The 16,452-nt window shown below is 57.1% G+C and overlaps 3 protein-coding genes across 5 annotated transcripts; 1 reads left to right on the forward strand and 2 right to left on the reverse strand.

Annotated features, from left to right (window-relative positions):
* Positions 1-43: 43 nt before the first annotated feature.
* On the reverse strand, positions 44-5,648 carry Yjefn3 (YjeF N-terminal domain containing 3). 3 transcript variants are annotated; one of them, XM_021638086.2, is made up of 6 exons: positions 5,408-5,648; positions 4,935-5,074; positions 2,557-2,665; positions 1,351-1,461; positions 1,151-1,264; positions 44-1,082 (listed from the first exon to the last, which is right to left on the reverse strand). In XM_021638086.2, the coding sequence occupies exons 2-6, from the start codon at positions 4,982-4,984 to the stop codon at positions 624-626; spliced, it is 843 nt and encodes a 280-aa protein (XP_021493761.1). In that variant the 5' UTR covers positions 4,985-5,074; positions 5,408-5,648; the 3' UTR covers positions 44-623. The 3 variants fall into 3 exon arrangements, with proteins under 3 accessions (XP_021493761.1, XP_021493762.1, XP_021493760.1); XM_021638087.2 differs by lacking the exon at positions 4,935-5,074 and having other exon boundaries at positions 44-283; positions 932-1,082; positions 5,408-5,645; XM_021638085.2 differs by lacking the exon at positions 4,935-5,074 and having other exon boundaries at positions 5,408-5,645.
* Positions 5,649-5,655: 7 nt separating this feature from the next.
* Ndufa13 (NADH:ubiquinone oxidoreductase subunit A13) lies at positions 5,656-13,368 on the reverse strand. Its single transcript, XM_021638090.2, has 4 exons — positions 13,180-13,368; positions 6,845-6,923; positions 6,000-6,071; positions 5,656-5,890 (listed from the first exon to the last, which is right to left on the reverse strand). Exons 1-4 carry the CDS (start codon positions 13,271-13,273, stop codon positions 5,701-5,703), a joined length of 435 nt encoding a protein of 144 aa, XP_021493765.1. The 5' UTR covers positions 13,274-13,368; the 3' UTR covers positions 5,656-5,700.
* A 397-nt stretch (positions 13,369-13,765) lies between these two features.
* Positions 13,766-15,990, forward strand: Tssk6 (testis specific serine kinase 6). Its single transcript, XM_021638088.2, has one exon. The coding sequence runs from the start codon at positions 13,975-13,977 to the stop codon at positions 14,794-14,796; it is 822 nt and encodes a 273-aa protein (XP_021493763.1). The 5' UTR covers positions 13,766-13,974; the 3' UTR covers positions 14,797-15,990.
* Positions 15,991-16,452: the final 462 nt, after the last annotated feature.

The following is a 16,452-nucleotide window of genomic DNA, read 5'->3' on the forward strand; positions in this document are numbered from 1 at the left end:
CTGCCCCGCCCGCCCCTGGCCGGCGCACAGAAGAGGCGGAGGGAGAGGGGCTGCAGACGTTTATTCCGGGCGGGCGCTCACAGCGCGGCCACGCAGTCGGTGCCGGCGTATTTAGGCAGGGCCAGGCCAAACTTGCGCCGCACGTCTTCGGGCACGAACCTGCCGGCCACGAAGTGGTGGCGGCCGGCGAAGCGGCCGGCGCAGCGCTTGGGCGCGGCGAAGGACACCAGCACGTCCGGCCGCAGCGCGTCCTCCGCGTCGCTGCCGGCCTCGGCGTCCCAGCCTGGGGGCGGAGAGGGCGAGCTGGGGACTGCGGGCCCGGGGCTCCCGCAGCGCTGCACCCGCCGCCCCCCACCCCCGGCCCGGGGCTCCCGCACGCTGCGCCCGCCGCCGCACCGGAGTCGAGCGCCCCTCTGACCCGGGCGCCTTGGCTCCCGACCACCCCGTGCTGGACCTGCCGGGGCGCTCCCCTCTCCCCAACCACCCCGGAGTTGTGGTGCGCTGTCCCCCACAAGCAAGCCCGCCTTCTCTCCTGAGCAGACCCGCCTGCCCCTCTCCCTGACTGGAGCTGCCAGCCGCGGGGTCCCTCAGCTCCCAGGCCACCCGCAAGCTCCTCTTTCGGGCTAGACACGACTTGGTGTGGGATGGCCCTGCGGCGCTCCAGCTAGGGACATCCCTGCGCAGCCCCGCGGAGGGGGCGCTGTTTGTCCCCAGCGGCTCGGGCCTGGCAGGCGTGGCCTCTGCCGAGCGAGCTCACGTCTGTCCTGCAGCAGGGCCAGTGGTGGCTGTGGGAGACGCGTGGGGGCAGCCACGCGTCTCGTCCCCGTCCTTAGGACGAGTAGGAAACAGGATGAGGGCAGATGGGGAAACTGAGGCTGAAAGAGCTGGAAAGGGGGAACCGGGAGTGGGGGCGGGCGTTGGGGTGGCGTGCCTGAGGGGACGTCCAGGCTCACGAGCGGGATGGAGAGCCGCTTGAGCGTGGCCAGCGCGCGCGCGCAGGGTTCGCCCGCCTCCGCCGGCCGCACTCCGGGGCCGAGCACCGCGTCCACCACCAGCCCGTAGGCGTCATCGACGAGCCGCACCTGAGGGGGGAGGGGGGCTCAGCGGCTGCGCGCGGGCGGGGGCGGGGCGGGGCGGGGGCGGGGCTGACCTCGGCGGGCAGGAAGGACAGGAATGGGATGTCCATCTTCTCGCACTGCGTGGTCAGGTCGCGGTGCAGCACGTCTGCCGATCGCGCGGGGCAGAAGATGCTGGGCTGGTAGTCCTGGGGGAGCCGAGGTCGGTCACGGCGGCGGCGGGAGGGCGTCCCTTCCCCAGCCCCGTCCCTCGCCCCGGGCCCCTGCTACTCACGAACACCCGCAAGTGCCGGGCACACGCCAGCCCCACCGCGCCGTTCTGCTCCGGCCCGCACACGACCAGCACTGTCCTCTGCTTGCGCGACAGCGACGGCAAGGGGAACGCCTAGGAGATGGCACAGTGGGAGGCTCTGCGGGGGTAAGCTGAGGCCGAGGAGGGTGCTCGCTCGCGGGGCAGGCTGACCCCGCCCAGCGGGACTGCGCACCGGCCTCTGTGCCCACCCGGGCCTACGGTGGTCTGTTTACTCTGCACGCGCTTCGGACACATGACCCCCCTTCCCCTCGCGGCTACCCCCAAGTTGGTGGAGAGTGGGGTGGTCCGCAGTCGGCCAGCCTGGGGCCAGGCCCTCCGTGGCTCTGCCCTGCCCCTGCCTTTACATCCCCGTATTTCCTGTCTGCCTTCTATTTCAAACACCCAGATTGTCTGCGCGTATTTTTTGTTGTTTGAGAGATTCTTATTCTACGTCAGGCTGGTCTTGAACTTGCAGCAATCTCCTCCTGCCTCAGGCCCCCAGCTGAGGAGTTGGCAACTGGGAGGCAGCACACAGCGCTGGGCTGAAGAGGGCCAGTGAGGGGCTCGGCAGGTAAAGGAGCTGGCCGTCAAGTGTCTGGAGGGAATTTCTTTCCTGGGGCCCACGTGGTGAAGCAACACTCGCTCCACAAGTCACCCTCCCCGCTCACACGCTCACGTCCGCACACGGGACGGGGGCAGTGAATGTAATTTTAAAAAGAATTGGGGAGGCGGGCCCCCGGCAGGTGGAGGAGGTGCCTGCAGCCCTTTCTTGGCCTTTTGCATGGAGGAACCGAGACCCGGGGGTGTTCAGCACTTCTAACGTCACCAACACCCTCCTGTCATCTTGGGGCACCTCTTGGTGAGGATCTGGCCGAGCCGGATACACCTCGTTTGAGCCCCGCTTTGGACCCCATTTGACCCACTGCCAATCCAGCTCAGGGCCTGCTTCCTCACGGGGGCGTTTGCGGGTACACAGATGGCAGGGTGGCCGGCAGGTAGGTCTCGCCTGTGGAGAAACAGGCCTGCTCCTCCAAGGCCTCAGCCCCGCCCTATGGGCGCCCCCCACTCCATTCTGAGTCTCTGGGGACCCCGCTTCTGTCTTGTCTGCCCCTCTGATCTGGCCTGGTCTGTCGGTGTTTCTCCACCTGAGTGATGTTTGAGCTAACTCCGAGCAAAGGGGGCTGGTACCTTGGTCACAGCCACCGCACTGGCGTGCCCGCATAGCTCCACCAGCTGCTGCCGCCCAAAGCGGTACTCGTCCAGCAGCTCCCGCTCCAGGGCGGCCGCCTCCGCGGTGCTGCGGGCAGAGTCAGGCATCCCACTCAGGGCCGCAGGCAGGGAGCAGAGACTCCCTGCTGAAGGCGCCCGCCTCGTCCTTCCCCGAGGAGCTCCCGTGGCCCTGAGCTACGAGGTCCACCTCTTTCCCGTGTCCCCATCCCACAAACATGGTTTGAAATGGCAGCCACAGCCTGAGGCGCGCGCCCTCTGCTGGTGAGTCGCTCAGCGGCGGTCTTCTTGCCCCAAAGCTGAGCGACTGAGCTGGGACCCAGAGAAGAGAACGCAGACAGGCTGGGTGCATGGCCCAGGGTGTTGCTGAACCCCTAGTCCTCCTCCCTCAGATTTATAACTGGTGTGCGCATTCACCCCAAACCTTAAGAGAATGATTTCTGACACAGGGGCCAACAGGAAGCTCCAGGACACGAGGGGGCATGTGGCTTGTGAAAGTGGCTTTTGAAGACTGCAGTTTAGCCTCTCACTTAGGAAAGCAGAAGGGGGACCTTCAGCTGTGAGACCCTTGGCAACCCACCTTCTGGGACGATGAGATTAAGATATCTGAGCCTGGCTTGGGGACCCACTCCTTTAATCCCAGCACTTGGGTCGAGGCTGGTGGATCTGTGTGAGTCCAGCCAGGGGTACATAGTCAGACTTGTTTGGCTTGTTTTTTTGAGACGGTTTCTCTGTGTAGCCCTGGCTGTCCTAGACTCACTTTGTAGACCAGGCTGTCTTGAAACTCAGAGCTCCACCTGCCTCTGCTTCCTAAGTGCTGAGATCAAAGGCGTGCACCACCATGCCTAGCATGAGAACCTATATTTAAAAAAAAAAAAAGTTCTCTGCAGCCAGAGAGACGGGTGCTGGGCTGTGTGGCTTTAGCACCACTTGGCTGAGTCTTGTCTCCAGCCTACCTCTAGCAGAGCTGAAGGCAAGACTAGCTTACATAATTAATGAGTCTGTTCTCAAAAGTCATTAGCAATTTAATGTTGCATGTGGCTCAGCAGAACACCTGCCAAGCTCGGCTGAGGCCCCGGGTTCCACACCTAGCACTAGGAGAAAAAAGATTTTGTAGAAAGCAACAGCAAGTGCTATGATCAGCATTTCAGAGCACAGGGCAGAGGCTGGCAGCCTTGGCTTGCTGAAGGGGCAGGTAAACTGGCAAGGCAGATGCTCTGCACAACAGAACCAGAGTTGTGGGTGGAAGGGTGGGTCTGCTTGGCCTCTCTACTTCCTTTCCAGCTGTGGGCCTGGTGGGCTGGGGTGCCTACTGAGGAAGATGCTGAGGAAGATGAACCTCAGGCAGATATCCTGGAGGAGAGGAGGAGCACGGAGGAAGGTAAAAGCAAGAAGTGAGAGCACCTGGAAGAAGTCTGGAGCGACTCAGGGCAGAAGCAGCTGGGGGAGTTGTTAGAAAGTGTGGGGGAACAGGACAGGCAGGGCTCAGTGCCACACTAAGACACACATAGCTGGGCATGGTGGCGCACACCTCTTATTTCAGCATTCAGAGGCAGGTGGATATCTGAGTTCGAGGCCAGCCTGGTCTACAGAGTGATTTCCACGACAGTCAAGGAAAAAAAGAAAGAAGGCAGTGATGAGAACTCCCAGTGAGAGAGATGGGAGGCAGTGCAGGGCAGGACACCTCAGAGGAAAAGGCGTGGTCAAGAGGCACTGGGCCACCTGCCGGCTTCTGGGACAGCACATCAGGACTGGATATGGTGGCACATACTTGAATCCCAGCACTTGAGCCAACTGGAGTGCTTAGTTAAAAATTCTCAAAACGAAGGCGGGGCCTGAGCTCAGCTCCCAGCACCCACAGAAGCAAGACCAGCTTCAGGGAATCCAAAGCCTCTCACCTCCAGACTCCTTCAGAGCAATCACTCGGGGATACCTTAAGAGTTGTTAAGCTGCTTGCTTTGCAGTTGGTTTAATGCCTAGAACCCACGGGGGTGGGGCATAAACACCTGGGCACAGTAGGCATGCCCGGAACCCAAGCACTGGAGCGGTGCAAACAGGAGAATCTTCTAGCCAGCCAGAACTCCCTAGCCAGCCAGTGCAGACAGCAGTACAGTGGAGAGTAAGGTGGAGAAACAGAAGGCCACTGATGTGAGTGACCTCTGGCCCCCACTCACAAGCACATGCATCCCATCGCTGTGGAGGCTCAGCTGCATTTCTGTCTGACAGCCATGGCGGCTGCCTCTGCAGGGGTGGGGTGCTCATCTCCCTAGTCTTCAACTACAACCATAGGGACAGTGAGCCGCCCTGGAGAACAACCCCACCGAGGAGGCAGCACTGACCCTGATGGACAGAGCAGATGAGAGCTGGAGGGAGCAGCAGGCCAGCACATCTGCCATATGGGGCTTCTAGGATGGGGCAGCAAGGCTGGGATCTCTCTTCAGGCCCAGTGTTGAGGGGAACGGGCAGTTCCAAATGACTTCTGGAAAGGCAAGGAACCTTTTCTAGGGAACCCCAGGCGCTCTCCCCCAACACCTCTACCCAGCCAGGAGCTTTGGGAATAGCACCATAACCCCGACTCTGAGCCTTCTGTGGCTCCCTGCGACTCCAGGTTCCTCATGGCATCGCAAACCACAGCCCTCTCTAACAGAGAGGACCTGATGGGTAACTATGAGAGCTGGCTGGCCTGGAATGTCTCCCTGGCAACGCAGCTTCAGATGCACCTGCAAGCCCCCGGCAGACCCTAGGTCCCACCCCTATCATTCTTCTGCCTCCAGCTTGCAACCCTGGCCGAAGACCCCTGTCGCCTGCTGACCTGAGAAAGCGCCTCTCCTCTGGCACCTCAACGGGGCTCGGATCGCCGCGTGCACCGCTGCTCATGGTCACACAGGCAAGCCAGCTCCGCGCCGCCTTTTAAGAGAGCCCTGGGGGCGGGGCTCTGTGACGGAGCACCTGCCAATCAAGGCCACCGGGAGGCGCTGCCATGCAGCCATTGGCCAAAGCACAGCAAGTGACAACCCTGGGATGGCGGGGCTGACCGGGATCTGCAACAGAGTCCTGTGATGGTGTTTATTTGATTATTCTTTATTACGGGCGTCAGCTCGGGCCCTAAGTGTACCAGATGAAGCCATGGTTGGCGTTGTGTATCTCCTCCTTGGGGCGCAGCCAGTACAACTCGCCGATGAAGGGTGGCACCCATCGCGTGGTGTGGAACACAGACTCGCCCACCTTCCAGTTGGGCACATCTTTCATGATGATGGCCTCCTCCTCCAGGTTCTCCCGAAGAATCTGTAAGATCCTGTGGCCACGGGGCATCGCTGAGCTCAGTCACCACTACGTCCCTTCCTTGACCCAAGGAACCCTTCCCAGTCCCTGACAGCTCTGCTGGCCCTCCCACTCTGACCTACCTCCGGTCCTTCTCTGCCAGGAAGAGCGGCATGAGGGCAATCCGGGCCTCTAGGTCCTCGATCTGCAGGCGCCTTGGGAAAGGAAGACACCCAGGTTGGGGTCAGATGTGGCCACCGGGGGAGTGTGGGATACAGACCTGACAGGGCTGCAGGGCGCTGGCGGGAGGGTAGGGTGGAGCAGAGCTGCCCACAAGAGTTGAGGGCAACCCGGGGCGCAGCTGGCACAGTACAGCCACAAAACTGTTGGCTTCACACTTTTCTTTCAAATAGTCTTTTCTTTTTTTTTTTTTAATCCTAAAAATAACCCTGCCTGATGATCTGGATGGAGAGGGAGCACACGCATCACCAGGCTCTGGGCCTTACAAAACCAGCTCCCTTTGTTCTCAAAATAACAGGGTGCTGGGCCCGCAGACCTTCCCACACTTGCTATTATCACCACAGGGAGTCAGAACTTCTCAACTCAGGGACTCGAGAAACAGAACCCAGCACTAGTGCCCAGGAAGAGGCCTCTGGCAGGACTCTTTCCACTGACACTCATCTATGACGCTCATGGTCTTGGTCTCTCTGGCCCCCAGGGGACCTGCATCCCACGGCCTGGTTTCTGTTTTGTTGAGGTCTCACTGTGTAGTCCTGGTCTGGAACTCACAGAGACCTACTTGCCTCTATGCACCGCACCACATGAGCCTGGTTTCTGTCCACAGGGCCAGCTGTGCGTCCAACAGCTGAAGTCCTGTTCACCAGCTCTTTGCTTTAGGACAGGAAGCACGGTAGGAGCTGTAGTTCAGTGCAGCCGAGGACACCATCACCCTGGCAGAACCCCCCTGGGGGGCGGGGCAGGGCCCTACCTGCGCTCACGGTTCCACTTCATTATTCTCCAGGAGCCAAAGAGCAAGGTCCCGATGCCTATAGCAAACATGCTGTAGCCTGCAAGAAATGAGACTTCCCTCTCACCATGGGGCCTCAGGACCCTGCTCGGCAACACTGGGTCTCCCTGAACTCTGTCCTCTACACCCTCCACAGGTGGCCTGCCCTTCCTCAGCCACGCCCCCAGTCTCTGTCTCTCTTGCTCTACAGTCAGGATACTAGGCAGTCTGGGCTACCATACTTTCTGGAAGGTACAGGTTAGCAGGGACACAGGAGAGCCCAGGGTCTAAAACAACAGTTCTCAACCTGTGTGATGGGACCTCTTTGCACATCAGATATCCTGCATATCAGGTATTTACATTACGATCCATAATAGTAGCAACGAAATAATCTTATAGCTGGGAGGGTCATCACAATACAAGGAATTGTATTAAAGGGTTGCAGCAAGAGAAAGGTTAAGAAATCCTGCTCTAGAAGGGCTGGAAGTGTCTGGGGCTACACAGCCTGCTCCTGACTCCAGGGTAGTGTAGGTTCAGCAGGGTGGACCACCTGCTCTACACCCTAAATAATTACTGAAGACCAGCAGGGGCAGTGCCAATCCTGACTGACAGGACTCCAGGGGTCACCCACCAGTGACTACAGATGGCATGGAGAATGCTGGGCCACAGGGGGCCAGAATAGGCTCTGGGGTACAGCCTGGATCCTTGGCTAGGTCAGGAGCTAAACATTTCTCACCTACCCAGTTCAGACTTGAAGACTCATGCTCAGAGAGCTTCCACTCATGGACACCAGGCTAGGAAGTACTAGTGTTCTGCGGAAGTCCCCGTGTTCAGGACCATCCCGGCAGCTGACTGTGGTGTAGTCAGCCAGCACCGCATCCTTAACAACTAAGGGCCCCATCTTCAGACTCAGCCCCAGAATCTCACATGAGCTGCTGGCTCCCTGCAATTTCTCAGAATAGGCCCTTCGGGGGAGCTCTGGTCCTTGCATGTCGGCACCCAAGTGTGACCTGGCCTGGGATGGTGGGAGCCACGTGGTACCTCCCAGCCTTCACCTGCACCTGGCTGGCTGCAGTGATCACTGGGGTGGGCTACATTTCAGGAGGTGCCACAGGGGGCGGGGCAGGTGCAAAACTCACATCCTTTACCTCAGCCCCCCCACCCCAAGTAGCTAAAGTCGTAGGAGGCACTGCCACCCTGTGCCACTCCTTCCTGGGTCAATAAGCTTGTGAGCGGGTGGCAGCGCTCCCTGGTATGCAGCCCTGACGTCACTAACAGAACTTCTGTTTTCCCCCTCGCAGAGACGCACAGGCAGGTCATGAAATTCACGGGGAAGCAACAAGGGTGGGAATGGCTGCTTTCGGGAGCAAAGCTGCAGGGTTCAAATCTGACAGCTTCAAACTCTCCAAGCAGCTGTGTGCACAGAAAGAGACATGCTGGCATGAGGACAGTCACGCTTGCAGGCAGGACAGGACCAGGCGTCCCAAGACCCACAAATAGACCCTCACAATTCTACGGCCAATTGACTTTGGACAAAGATGCCTCAATAACCAGTCTTCTTAGCCCAGGGCCACTGGCAGCACAGCCCCTCTGCTCTCCTGGGGAAGAGACTCAGCTCCCAGTTGACAGAGGGCTGCAGGGAAGAGCTAGAGCTGCCCTGGGGCTGGGCTCAGTGGGTAGAGTGCTGGCCTACGTAGCCAGGAGTGGTGGTGCATGCCTGTGTTCCTACCACTCGGGAAGTGACAACAGCAAAATCAAGAGTTTAAGGTCACCCTTGGCTACATGTGGAGTTTAGGGTTAGCGGAGGCTACGAGATCCTGTGTTTGTTTGTTTATTTGTTTGTTTGTTTTGAAGGGCTGGGAGTAATATGGAGCCTTGAGAGACAGTGGCAGGTAAACCTCCGTGAACTAGATGCCAACAAGATCTACATAGAGTTCTAGGCTAGTGAGCCTATAATCCCAGTGCTCAGGAGCGAGGGCAGGAGGGTCACTGTCTGAGGCTTCCCTGGTTTACAGCAAGTTCCAGCCCAGCCAGGTTCCACAGAGAAGACAGGCACACCCACACCAACACACACCATGAACACACAGCTGTACCCTAGAAGAAGGCAAACACAGATTCCTTAACGAAGAGAAAAAATCGTGTTGTGAAAGACACCGTTAGCTTGACAGGCCACCAGGAGTAAGAATGTCTGCAGAGTCAGGATCTGAGAATGCCTCAGGCCCCAAAATATAGACTCAAGTCACCAATAACAAAAACCACATAAGCTGCCTGGTGCAGTGGTGCACACCTTTAAGCCCAGCCCTCTGGAGGTAGGCCAACCTGGGCTACAAGGTGAGTTATAGGCCAGCCAGGGATACACAGTAAAACAGTTTCAAAACCCAAAACACCAAAACCACTACCACCACCACCAAAAACAGTAAGCATGGTGCAGAATGCCAGAGGTGCAGGTAAAGCTGTGGATGGGAGCCATGTCCACCTGAGAGGAGGGGCAGTGCGCACATGCCAGTTTGGAGCCTGCATACAGAGCGGCTCCTCCGGGCTTCCCCAGTGACCAGGAGCAGAGCCACAGGTAGGAATGCTGACACGCGTCCCACCAGTCAGTTTGGGAGATCTTGGGGACAGGACTGGCTGTGTGCATCCAGACATGGAAATGTGGCTGGGAGCAAACACTGATCAGTGCCGCAGTGTCCCCGCCTCCCTGCAGCCAGCGGGGGCTGCAGTGTGCCTGCACAGAGCAGGAGTGGTAGCGCAGCTGTGTCCTCCGAACACTCAGGAGGAAGGCCAGCCTGGGCTATACAAAAAAGCTGCCTCAGGGCCGTGGCCACGCTCTGTGGTTAAGAATGCTTGCTGCTCTTCAGAGAAAGAGCTCTGTTCCCTAAACCTGCACCGGGAGTCTGACAACCAGCCACAACTCCAGCTGCCAGGATCTGATGCCATCTTGTGGTCTCCCTGAGCCCCTGCATTCCCATGCACGTACAGACATGCACACACTCATTAAATCTTAGCCAGGCCTGGAGCACTTCTTTAATCCCAGCACTTGTGAGGCAGAGGTAGGTGGATCTCTTTGAGTTGGTCTGCATAGAGTTTTAGCAACAAAACAACAACAACAACAGCAATAACAGGGCAATAATGTCCAGCACAGCTGTGTCAGGAACTGGAGAAGAGGGGAAAAGGCACATCATGACTTTAGAACAAAAGGGCTGAGAACGTGGCTCGGATGGAGAGTGCTTGCCTAACAGGCACCAGCCCTGGGATCCACAGCCACACTACATAAGCCAGGCTTAAGGACACACACAAGTGTCACTCCAGCATTCAGGAGGCGATCAGAAGCTCAGGGTCATCTTCTGCTACAGAGAGAATTCAAGGGCTACAATGAAACCTTGTCTCTAAATAAATAAATACAGGGATACACAAAAATAAAAAATAAATAATGCAGGACAGTGGTGGTGCACGCCTTTAATCCCAGCGCTTGGGAGACAAAGGCAGGCTGATCTCCGTGAGTTCAAGGCCAGCCTGGTCTAGAGGGAGTTCCAGGGCAGCCAGAGATACAAAGAGAAACCCCGTCTCAAACAAATGATAAACAAACAAACAAACAAACAAGCCACGCCGACTTGAGGAGCCCACCAGCCCAGGTGCGGTGCAGCCCTATGGGTTCATGCTATATATAGTAAACACGGTGCAGGTCTGAGTGAGCCAGGGACCTGGTGTGCTCCACTTCAGAGATGAGAGGCCGGCAAGCTGGCTAACATGCTTGCTGTAAAACAGAACCCTCATAAAGACACAAAAGGAAAACTGATTTCACAAAGCTATACAGCCCTGCGCTTCCCATAATACATATTGGTGTATGTATTGGTGCACAATAATACATATTAAAATACGAGAAAATGCCAGGCGGTGGAAGCACATGCCATTAACTCTGGTGAGTTCTAGGATAGCCAGGGATACCTCAGGTGGGGAAAAGTGGGTGCGGGTGGTCACTTGCTGCTCTTGCAGAGGACCTAGGTTCAGTTTGCAGCATCTGCCTGGCAGCTCACAATTGTCTGTAAGTTCAGTTCCTGGGGATCTGATGCCCTCTTCTGGTTTGTACAGGCACCAGACATGCATGCAGTGTACAAACATATATGCAAGCACTAAGATACATAAAAAGGCTGGCAAGATGGTTCAGTGTGTAAAAGGGCTTGCTGCCAAACCTGAGAACCTCATTTTCATCCCCAAGAGCACATGGTAGAAGGCATGTTCTACCATGTTCATCCCCTCAAGTTCTCCTCCACCCTCCATAAGCAACAAGGCACACGTACGCCTGCACTCACTCAGTCACATACTGTAACAGAAAGAGGAAGAGACAGGGAGAGCAGGAAGTAATGAGGCTTTGCTCATTGCAGGAACAGCTAGGTGAGGACCTGGGTAATATTGGTTTGTTTCTGGTCACAGTTCTAGCATGGGATCTGTTTCAAAAGCCCTGGAGTTAGGACACTAGGTCACTCACTTCTGTAGGTAGTTGTCCTGGCAGCTGAAAAACTCTAATGCCCAAAAGGCCCCAAGTGATTTTTTTTTTTTTTCTTTTTGGCTTTTGGGACAGGGTTTTTCTGTGTAGCAGCTATCTTGGAACTTGCTACGCAGACCAGGCTGGCCTCAAACTCAGAGACCTGCCTGTCCCTCATGTGGGGGGACTAAAGGCAGGGGCCATCAATGCCCAGCTAGCTTTTGGATTTTTGTTGTTTCTTGAGACACGGTTTCTTCTGTGTAGCCTAGGCTGTCCTAGACTTTGTAGACCAGGCTGGCCTCCAATTCACAGAAATCCGCCTGCCTCTGCCTCCCGCGTGCTGGGATTAAAGGTGTGTGCCACCATGCCCAGCTAGCTTTTGGATTTTTAAAAACAGTTTTTCTTTGGTTGGTTGGTTTTTCTAAACAGGGTTCCTTTGTGTAGCCCTGGCTGTCCTGGAACTTCCTCTGTAGATCAGGCAGACCTCTAACTCACAGAGATCCACCTGCTTCTGCCTCCTGAGTGCTGGGACTGAAGGTGTGCACCATCACTGGCCAGCTTGAAACAGGTTCTTACAAAACATTTCTGGCTAGCCTGAACTCTCCACATAGCCTATGCCAACTTTGAAGTTTCCCCTTCTTTGCTTCTCATATGCTGGGATCATATGAGCTACACGCAGGGCCTCAAGGTTTTTTTTTTTTTCTTTAATTGAGGCAAAGCTTTTGTAATATGAACAGAAAAGTCTGATAAATTAAAATCTAAAATTCTAAAAACCTAAATGCGTGGAGGGTAGAGTTAGTAAACTCAGGTCCCTTTGGAAGAGCATCAAGTACTCTTAACCACTGAGCCATCTCTCCAAATGCATGTTAATTTTTTTTTTTTTCCTTTTTCTGGGTTAAGAGGGCATCAGGTAGCCCAGGATAACAGCAAACTCCCAATCCTTGTGCTTCAACCTCCTAAGTGCTCAGAAGAGGGGAGTGCACCAAGTCCTGTTTATGCAGTGCTAGGGTGGAGCCTAGGGCTTTGAAGTGCTGGGCAGACACTCTACCAACTGGGGCCCAGCCCCTAACTATGGTATCTCTGTAACTCTGAGGACTGAGGGTGGGGACCTTAATGTTTTCACATTCTTTCCCTGTTGAAATCAATAAAATAATTCTAAATGTTACTTAGAACACTTTATAGTGGGCACACTGTCATCCTGGCACTATGGAGGCAGAGGTTGGGGAGGGGGTGCTGTCAGGAGTTCCAGACTGGCCTGGAATTCATGAAAACCTGTGGAGGTGGGGAGTGGGGGTCAGCAAAGAGTGCCAGTGAGGAACCAGCACTAGGGAGGCTGGAGTTTGAGACAAGCCTGGGCTCTAGGCTAGGTTATAATCAAGACACATAGCACCTCCTGCCTTGAGTGGTGGCCCTGTCTGGCAGGACTGCCGGGTGACTGAGGCCAGCCTGGGCTATATAGTAAGCCCCTATCTGGGGAAAAAAAAAAAAAAAAGATTCATAACGGTGCACCCCTATCAGCGCAGCTCTCGGAAGTGGAGGCAAGAGATCAGGAGTCCTAGGTCATCCACTGTTACAGAGTTTGAGGACAGCCTACAACAAAACAAAGCCTCCAAGTTCCGGGTTAGCGCTTCTCGCGGGCTTAGCCTCCGAATCTGTGGGCGCCAACTGGAAATTTGAGGAAATGAACAGAGTGGTCTCCGGGATGTTGCGATAGAGAGCCAAGACTCGGACTCTGCCTCCCGTCACTGTGTAAACAGAAGCCCGCGGGCTCCCCGCTCCCGCCTAGCTGCCCAACAGAAGCCCAGCCTGCAACCTCGAACAGGGCGACACTGACCCGACATTCCCCGGCTGGGTAGGTTCCGCTTGTAGTCGATGGGGCCGTAGCCCCCTCGCGGGGGCATGTCCTGCTTCACCTTCGTCGCCGCCATACTTGCAGGACCCGCAACTTCCGGCCACTAGCGGAAGTGAGGCGAGCGAGGCCGCCATCTTGAATGTGGCGGAAGTTCCGTCTCCCGGGTAGTTCTCCCACGATTCGGAAGCGTTCCGCTAGCCTTTACTGCGGTCCAGGAGTTCTCCCTCGGTCTGACCCCAGACAGGGCATTGCTGTGGTTGGCACCTAGAGCTCTTCTGGGCGCCTGGTACCTTGCACTAAAAGCCTTGGCGTTCATTCTCTTTCCTTTCTGACCGACGGTGGCCAGGCTCGAGGTTTGCACCTCCCGGGGCCGAGGCAACAGGCTGGGTACCACCCAGCTGAGCACCGTCACCTCGGGGAGGAACCTATCCTGTTCCACAGTAGTGGTCAGTCTCCTCGCCAGTGGCCTCTCACGAGGAATTGACCATCGAGGGCGATTGAGTCACAAAGCCCGAGGAGGGTTTGGGGAGACCGCGGGGCGGGGTGGGGGAGGTGGGAGGGTCCCCACCCCAAGGCCGAGTGACGCCCGCAGTCACTTCACAAGGCAGAAATTGTTACCCGGGCAATAAAAGTCATCGCGGCTGTAGGGCTTTGGGAGTGGGCACATGGGGGCACGGGGGTGCAGGTGCCAAGCACCATGGGTTAGGCCCGAGATCGGAGTCCGGCCGCCCCCCGACAGCAGCCGCCTCCTGCTCCCCGCGCGCCCCGGGCGCCACCATGTCGGGCGACAAGCTCCTGAGCGAACTTGGCTATAAGCTAGGTCGCACGATAGGTGAGGGCAGCTACTCCAAGGTGAAGGTGGCCACCTCCAAGAAGTATAAGGGGACGGTGGCCATCAAGGTGGTGGACCGCCGGCGGGCGCCTCCAGACTTCGTCAACAAGTTCCTGCCTCGAGAGCTGTCCATCCTGCGGGGAGTACGGCACCCGCACATCGTGCACGTCTTCGAGTTCATCGAGGTGTGCAACGGGAAGCTGTACATCGTGATGGAGGCAGCAGCCACCGACCTGCTGCAGGCAGTGCAGCGCAACGGGCGCATCCCGGGGTCGCAGGCGCGCGAACTCTTCTCGCAGATCGCTGGCGCCGTGCGCTACCTGCACGACCACCACCTGGTGCACCGCGACCTCAAGTGCGAAAACGTGCTGTTAAGCCCTGACGAGCGCCGAGTTAAGCTCACGGATTTCGGTTTCGGCCGTCAGGCGCACGGCTACCCAGACCTGAGCACCACCTACTGCGGCTCGGCCGCCTATGCGTCACCTGAGGTGCTCCTGGGCATCCCCTACGACCCCAAGAAATACGACGTGTGGAGCCTGGGCGTTGTGCTCTACGTCATGGTCACCGGGTGCATGCCCTTCGACGACTCGGACATTGCTGGCCTGCCCCGGCGCCAGAAGCGCGGCGTGCTCTACCCGGACGGACTCGAACTGTCGGAAAGATGCAAGTCCTTGATTGCCGAGCTGCTACAGTTCAGCCCGTCCGCCCGGCCCTCGGCGGGCCAGGTGGCGCGCAATGGCTGGCTGCGGGCCGGGGACTCCGGCTAGGAGCCGGGGTTCTCGCTGTTCCCGCCGCACCAGGCCCTGAGCCAGGGCGGCGCATGCGCGACGAGCGAAGTCGCCGCGCGCCACTGCGCACGCGCCCTGTCCCTACCCCTTCCCCCACGGCGGCGACCCACAGAGGCCCGCTGTAGGATTCTGATTCCTCCCGCACAACCTGATTGCTGGAGGGCGCACACGCACCCTCGATTTCTGGCGAGAAGGCGCCGGGAGGGGCGCAAAGAGAAGAGAGAGAAGCATTGCGCCTGCGCGGAATGAGCTCCTGCTGCGCGGTGCGTGGCCGCGGCCCAGAGAAGCTGCGGTCCGGTAGTGCAAGCCAAGCTCCTGCTTGGAACCTGCAATAAATTCGCTCTTCCTCGCAAGCGGCTTTAGCGGTGGAACCTTGTCACTGAGCGGGGGAGGGGGGGTGAGGGGGAGAGGGAAAGGTTCAGCACTTTGGAGAAAGGCGTGTATATAGTATTTCTAGCGTCAGACTTGAAAAAGGGAGTGGGGAGATTCGAACACTGTTCTTTCAGGTCCCTGAACTGGACAAATTTTTAAAGGTCCTATAGTCGTCCCCCCGGATGTGATGATGCTCGACTTGGGATCAGCGGGAGGAGAGGAGGTGACTGCTTGCAGGAACATTTACAGATGTGGAAACGGGCCAACACAAGGGTCAGTTGTGCAGAAACAGCTGTGGTTTGTACTCAGGTCTCTTGAGACAGGGAGCCCTGGGTGATGGCACTTTCCCTGTGGGAACAGAAGTCATGATCCTGTTTCTCTGCTTAAAAAGCTGCTTGAGCCCACAGCCCGTGCCGGCCAGGGGTCCATCTGAGATTGTGCCTGGCTCAGAAGGGCAGAGCCCTGGAGAAACTCCCAGAAGTCAAGTGTGCACTTCAGATCTCCACTGACTCCGTGCCCATGCCAGGTGAGGTAGAGACCACAGAGCAACCACGGACTTCAGCCTCAGATTACTCTGTATGAGTGCAGGGCGTGTGTGTTGGGGGTAAGGTAGGGGGAGAGAGGAGAGATGGCATTTCTTCCAGAGGACCTGATGAGTTCAGTCCTAACGCCCACGTGGACAGTTGCTTGCAACAGCTCCAGGCAGTCTTGTTGCCCTCTCCTGGTCCCCACAGGCACCACACACACTCAGCACACACTCTAGACACATGCCTTTGCACACAAATAAAAATTAAAATATTGGCTACCTCGTGAGAATTTGCGCGTTCCTCCCTCTTTCCTTTCTGCTGCCGCCATGCCATCCAGACTGAGGAACTCGGAAACTCCGGGGCCACGTAAGCCACGGTCACAGCCGCACCGGTAAGCACCGCAAACAGCCAGGAGGCCTCCGGAATACTGGAGGCGTGCAGCACCACAGGATCAACTCCAACAAGTATCATCCAGGTTACTTTGGGAAAGTTGGTATGAGGCATTACCACTTAAAGAGGAATCAGAGCTTCTGCCCAACCATCAACCTGGATAAACTGTGGACACTGGCTGGTCAGTGAGCAGACATGGGTCAGTGCTGCAAAAAACAAGACTGGGGCTGCTCCCATCTTCGATGTTGTGAGATCGAGCTACTATAAAGTTCTGGAGAAGGGCAAGCTCCCCAAACAGCCTGTCATCATGAAGGCCAAATTCTTCAGCAGAAGAGCTAAGAGATTA

The sequence above is a fragment of the Meriones unguiculatus genome, chromosome 4 (genome assembly GCF_030254825.1).
Source record: "Meriones unguiculatus strain TT.TT164.6M chromosome 4, Bangor_MerUng_6.1, whole genome shotgun sequence".
NCBI classification, from domain to species: domain Eukaryota; kingdom Metazoa; phylum Chordata; class Mammalia; order Rodentia; family Muridae; genus Meriones; species Meriones unguiculatus.

Excerpts from the sequence above, each read along its gene's own strand:
- Yjefn3 (XM_021638085.2), bottom strand. The coding sequence starts at position 5,472 with ATGAGCAGCGGTGCACGCGGCGATCCGAGCCCCGTTGAGGTGCCAGAG. Across the intron at positions 2,666-5,407 it reads GAGGAGAGGCGCTTTCTCAG|CACCGCGGAGGCGGCCGCCC; the intron begins GTCAGCAGGCGA and ends CTCTGCCCGCAG. Across the intron at positions 1,083-1,150 it reads TGTCCTTCCTGCCCGCCGAG|GTGCGGCTCGTCGATGACGC; the intron begins GTCAGCCCCGCC and ends CTCCCCCCTCAG.
- Tssk6 (XM_021638088.2), top strand. The coding sequence starts at position 13,975 with ATGTCGGGCGACAAGCTCCTGAGCGAACTTGGCTATAAGCTAGGTCGC.
- Ndufa13 (XM_021638090.2), bottom strand. The coding sequence starts at position 13,273 with ATGGCGGCGACGAAGGTGAAGCAGGACATGCCCCCGCGAGGGGGCTAC. Across the intron at positions 6,072-6,844 it reads AAGTGGAACCGTGAGCGCAG|GCGCCTGCAGATCGAGGACC; the intron begins GTAGGGCCCTGC and ends TCCTTTCCCAAG. Across the intron at positions 5,891-5,999 it reads CTGGCAGAGAAGGACCGGAG|GATCTTACAGATTCTTCGGG; the intron begins GTAGGTCAGAGT and ends CCGTGGCCACAG.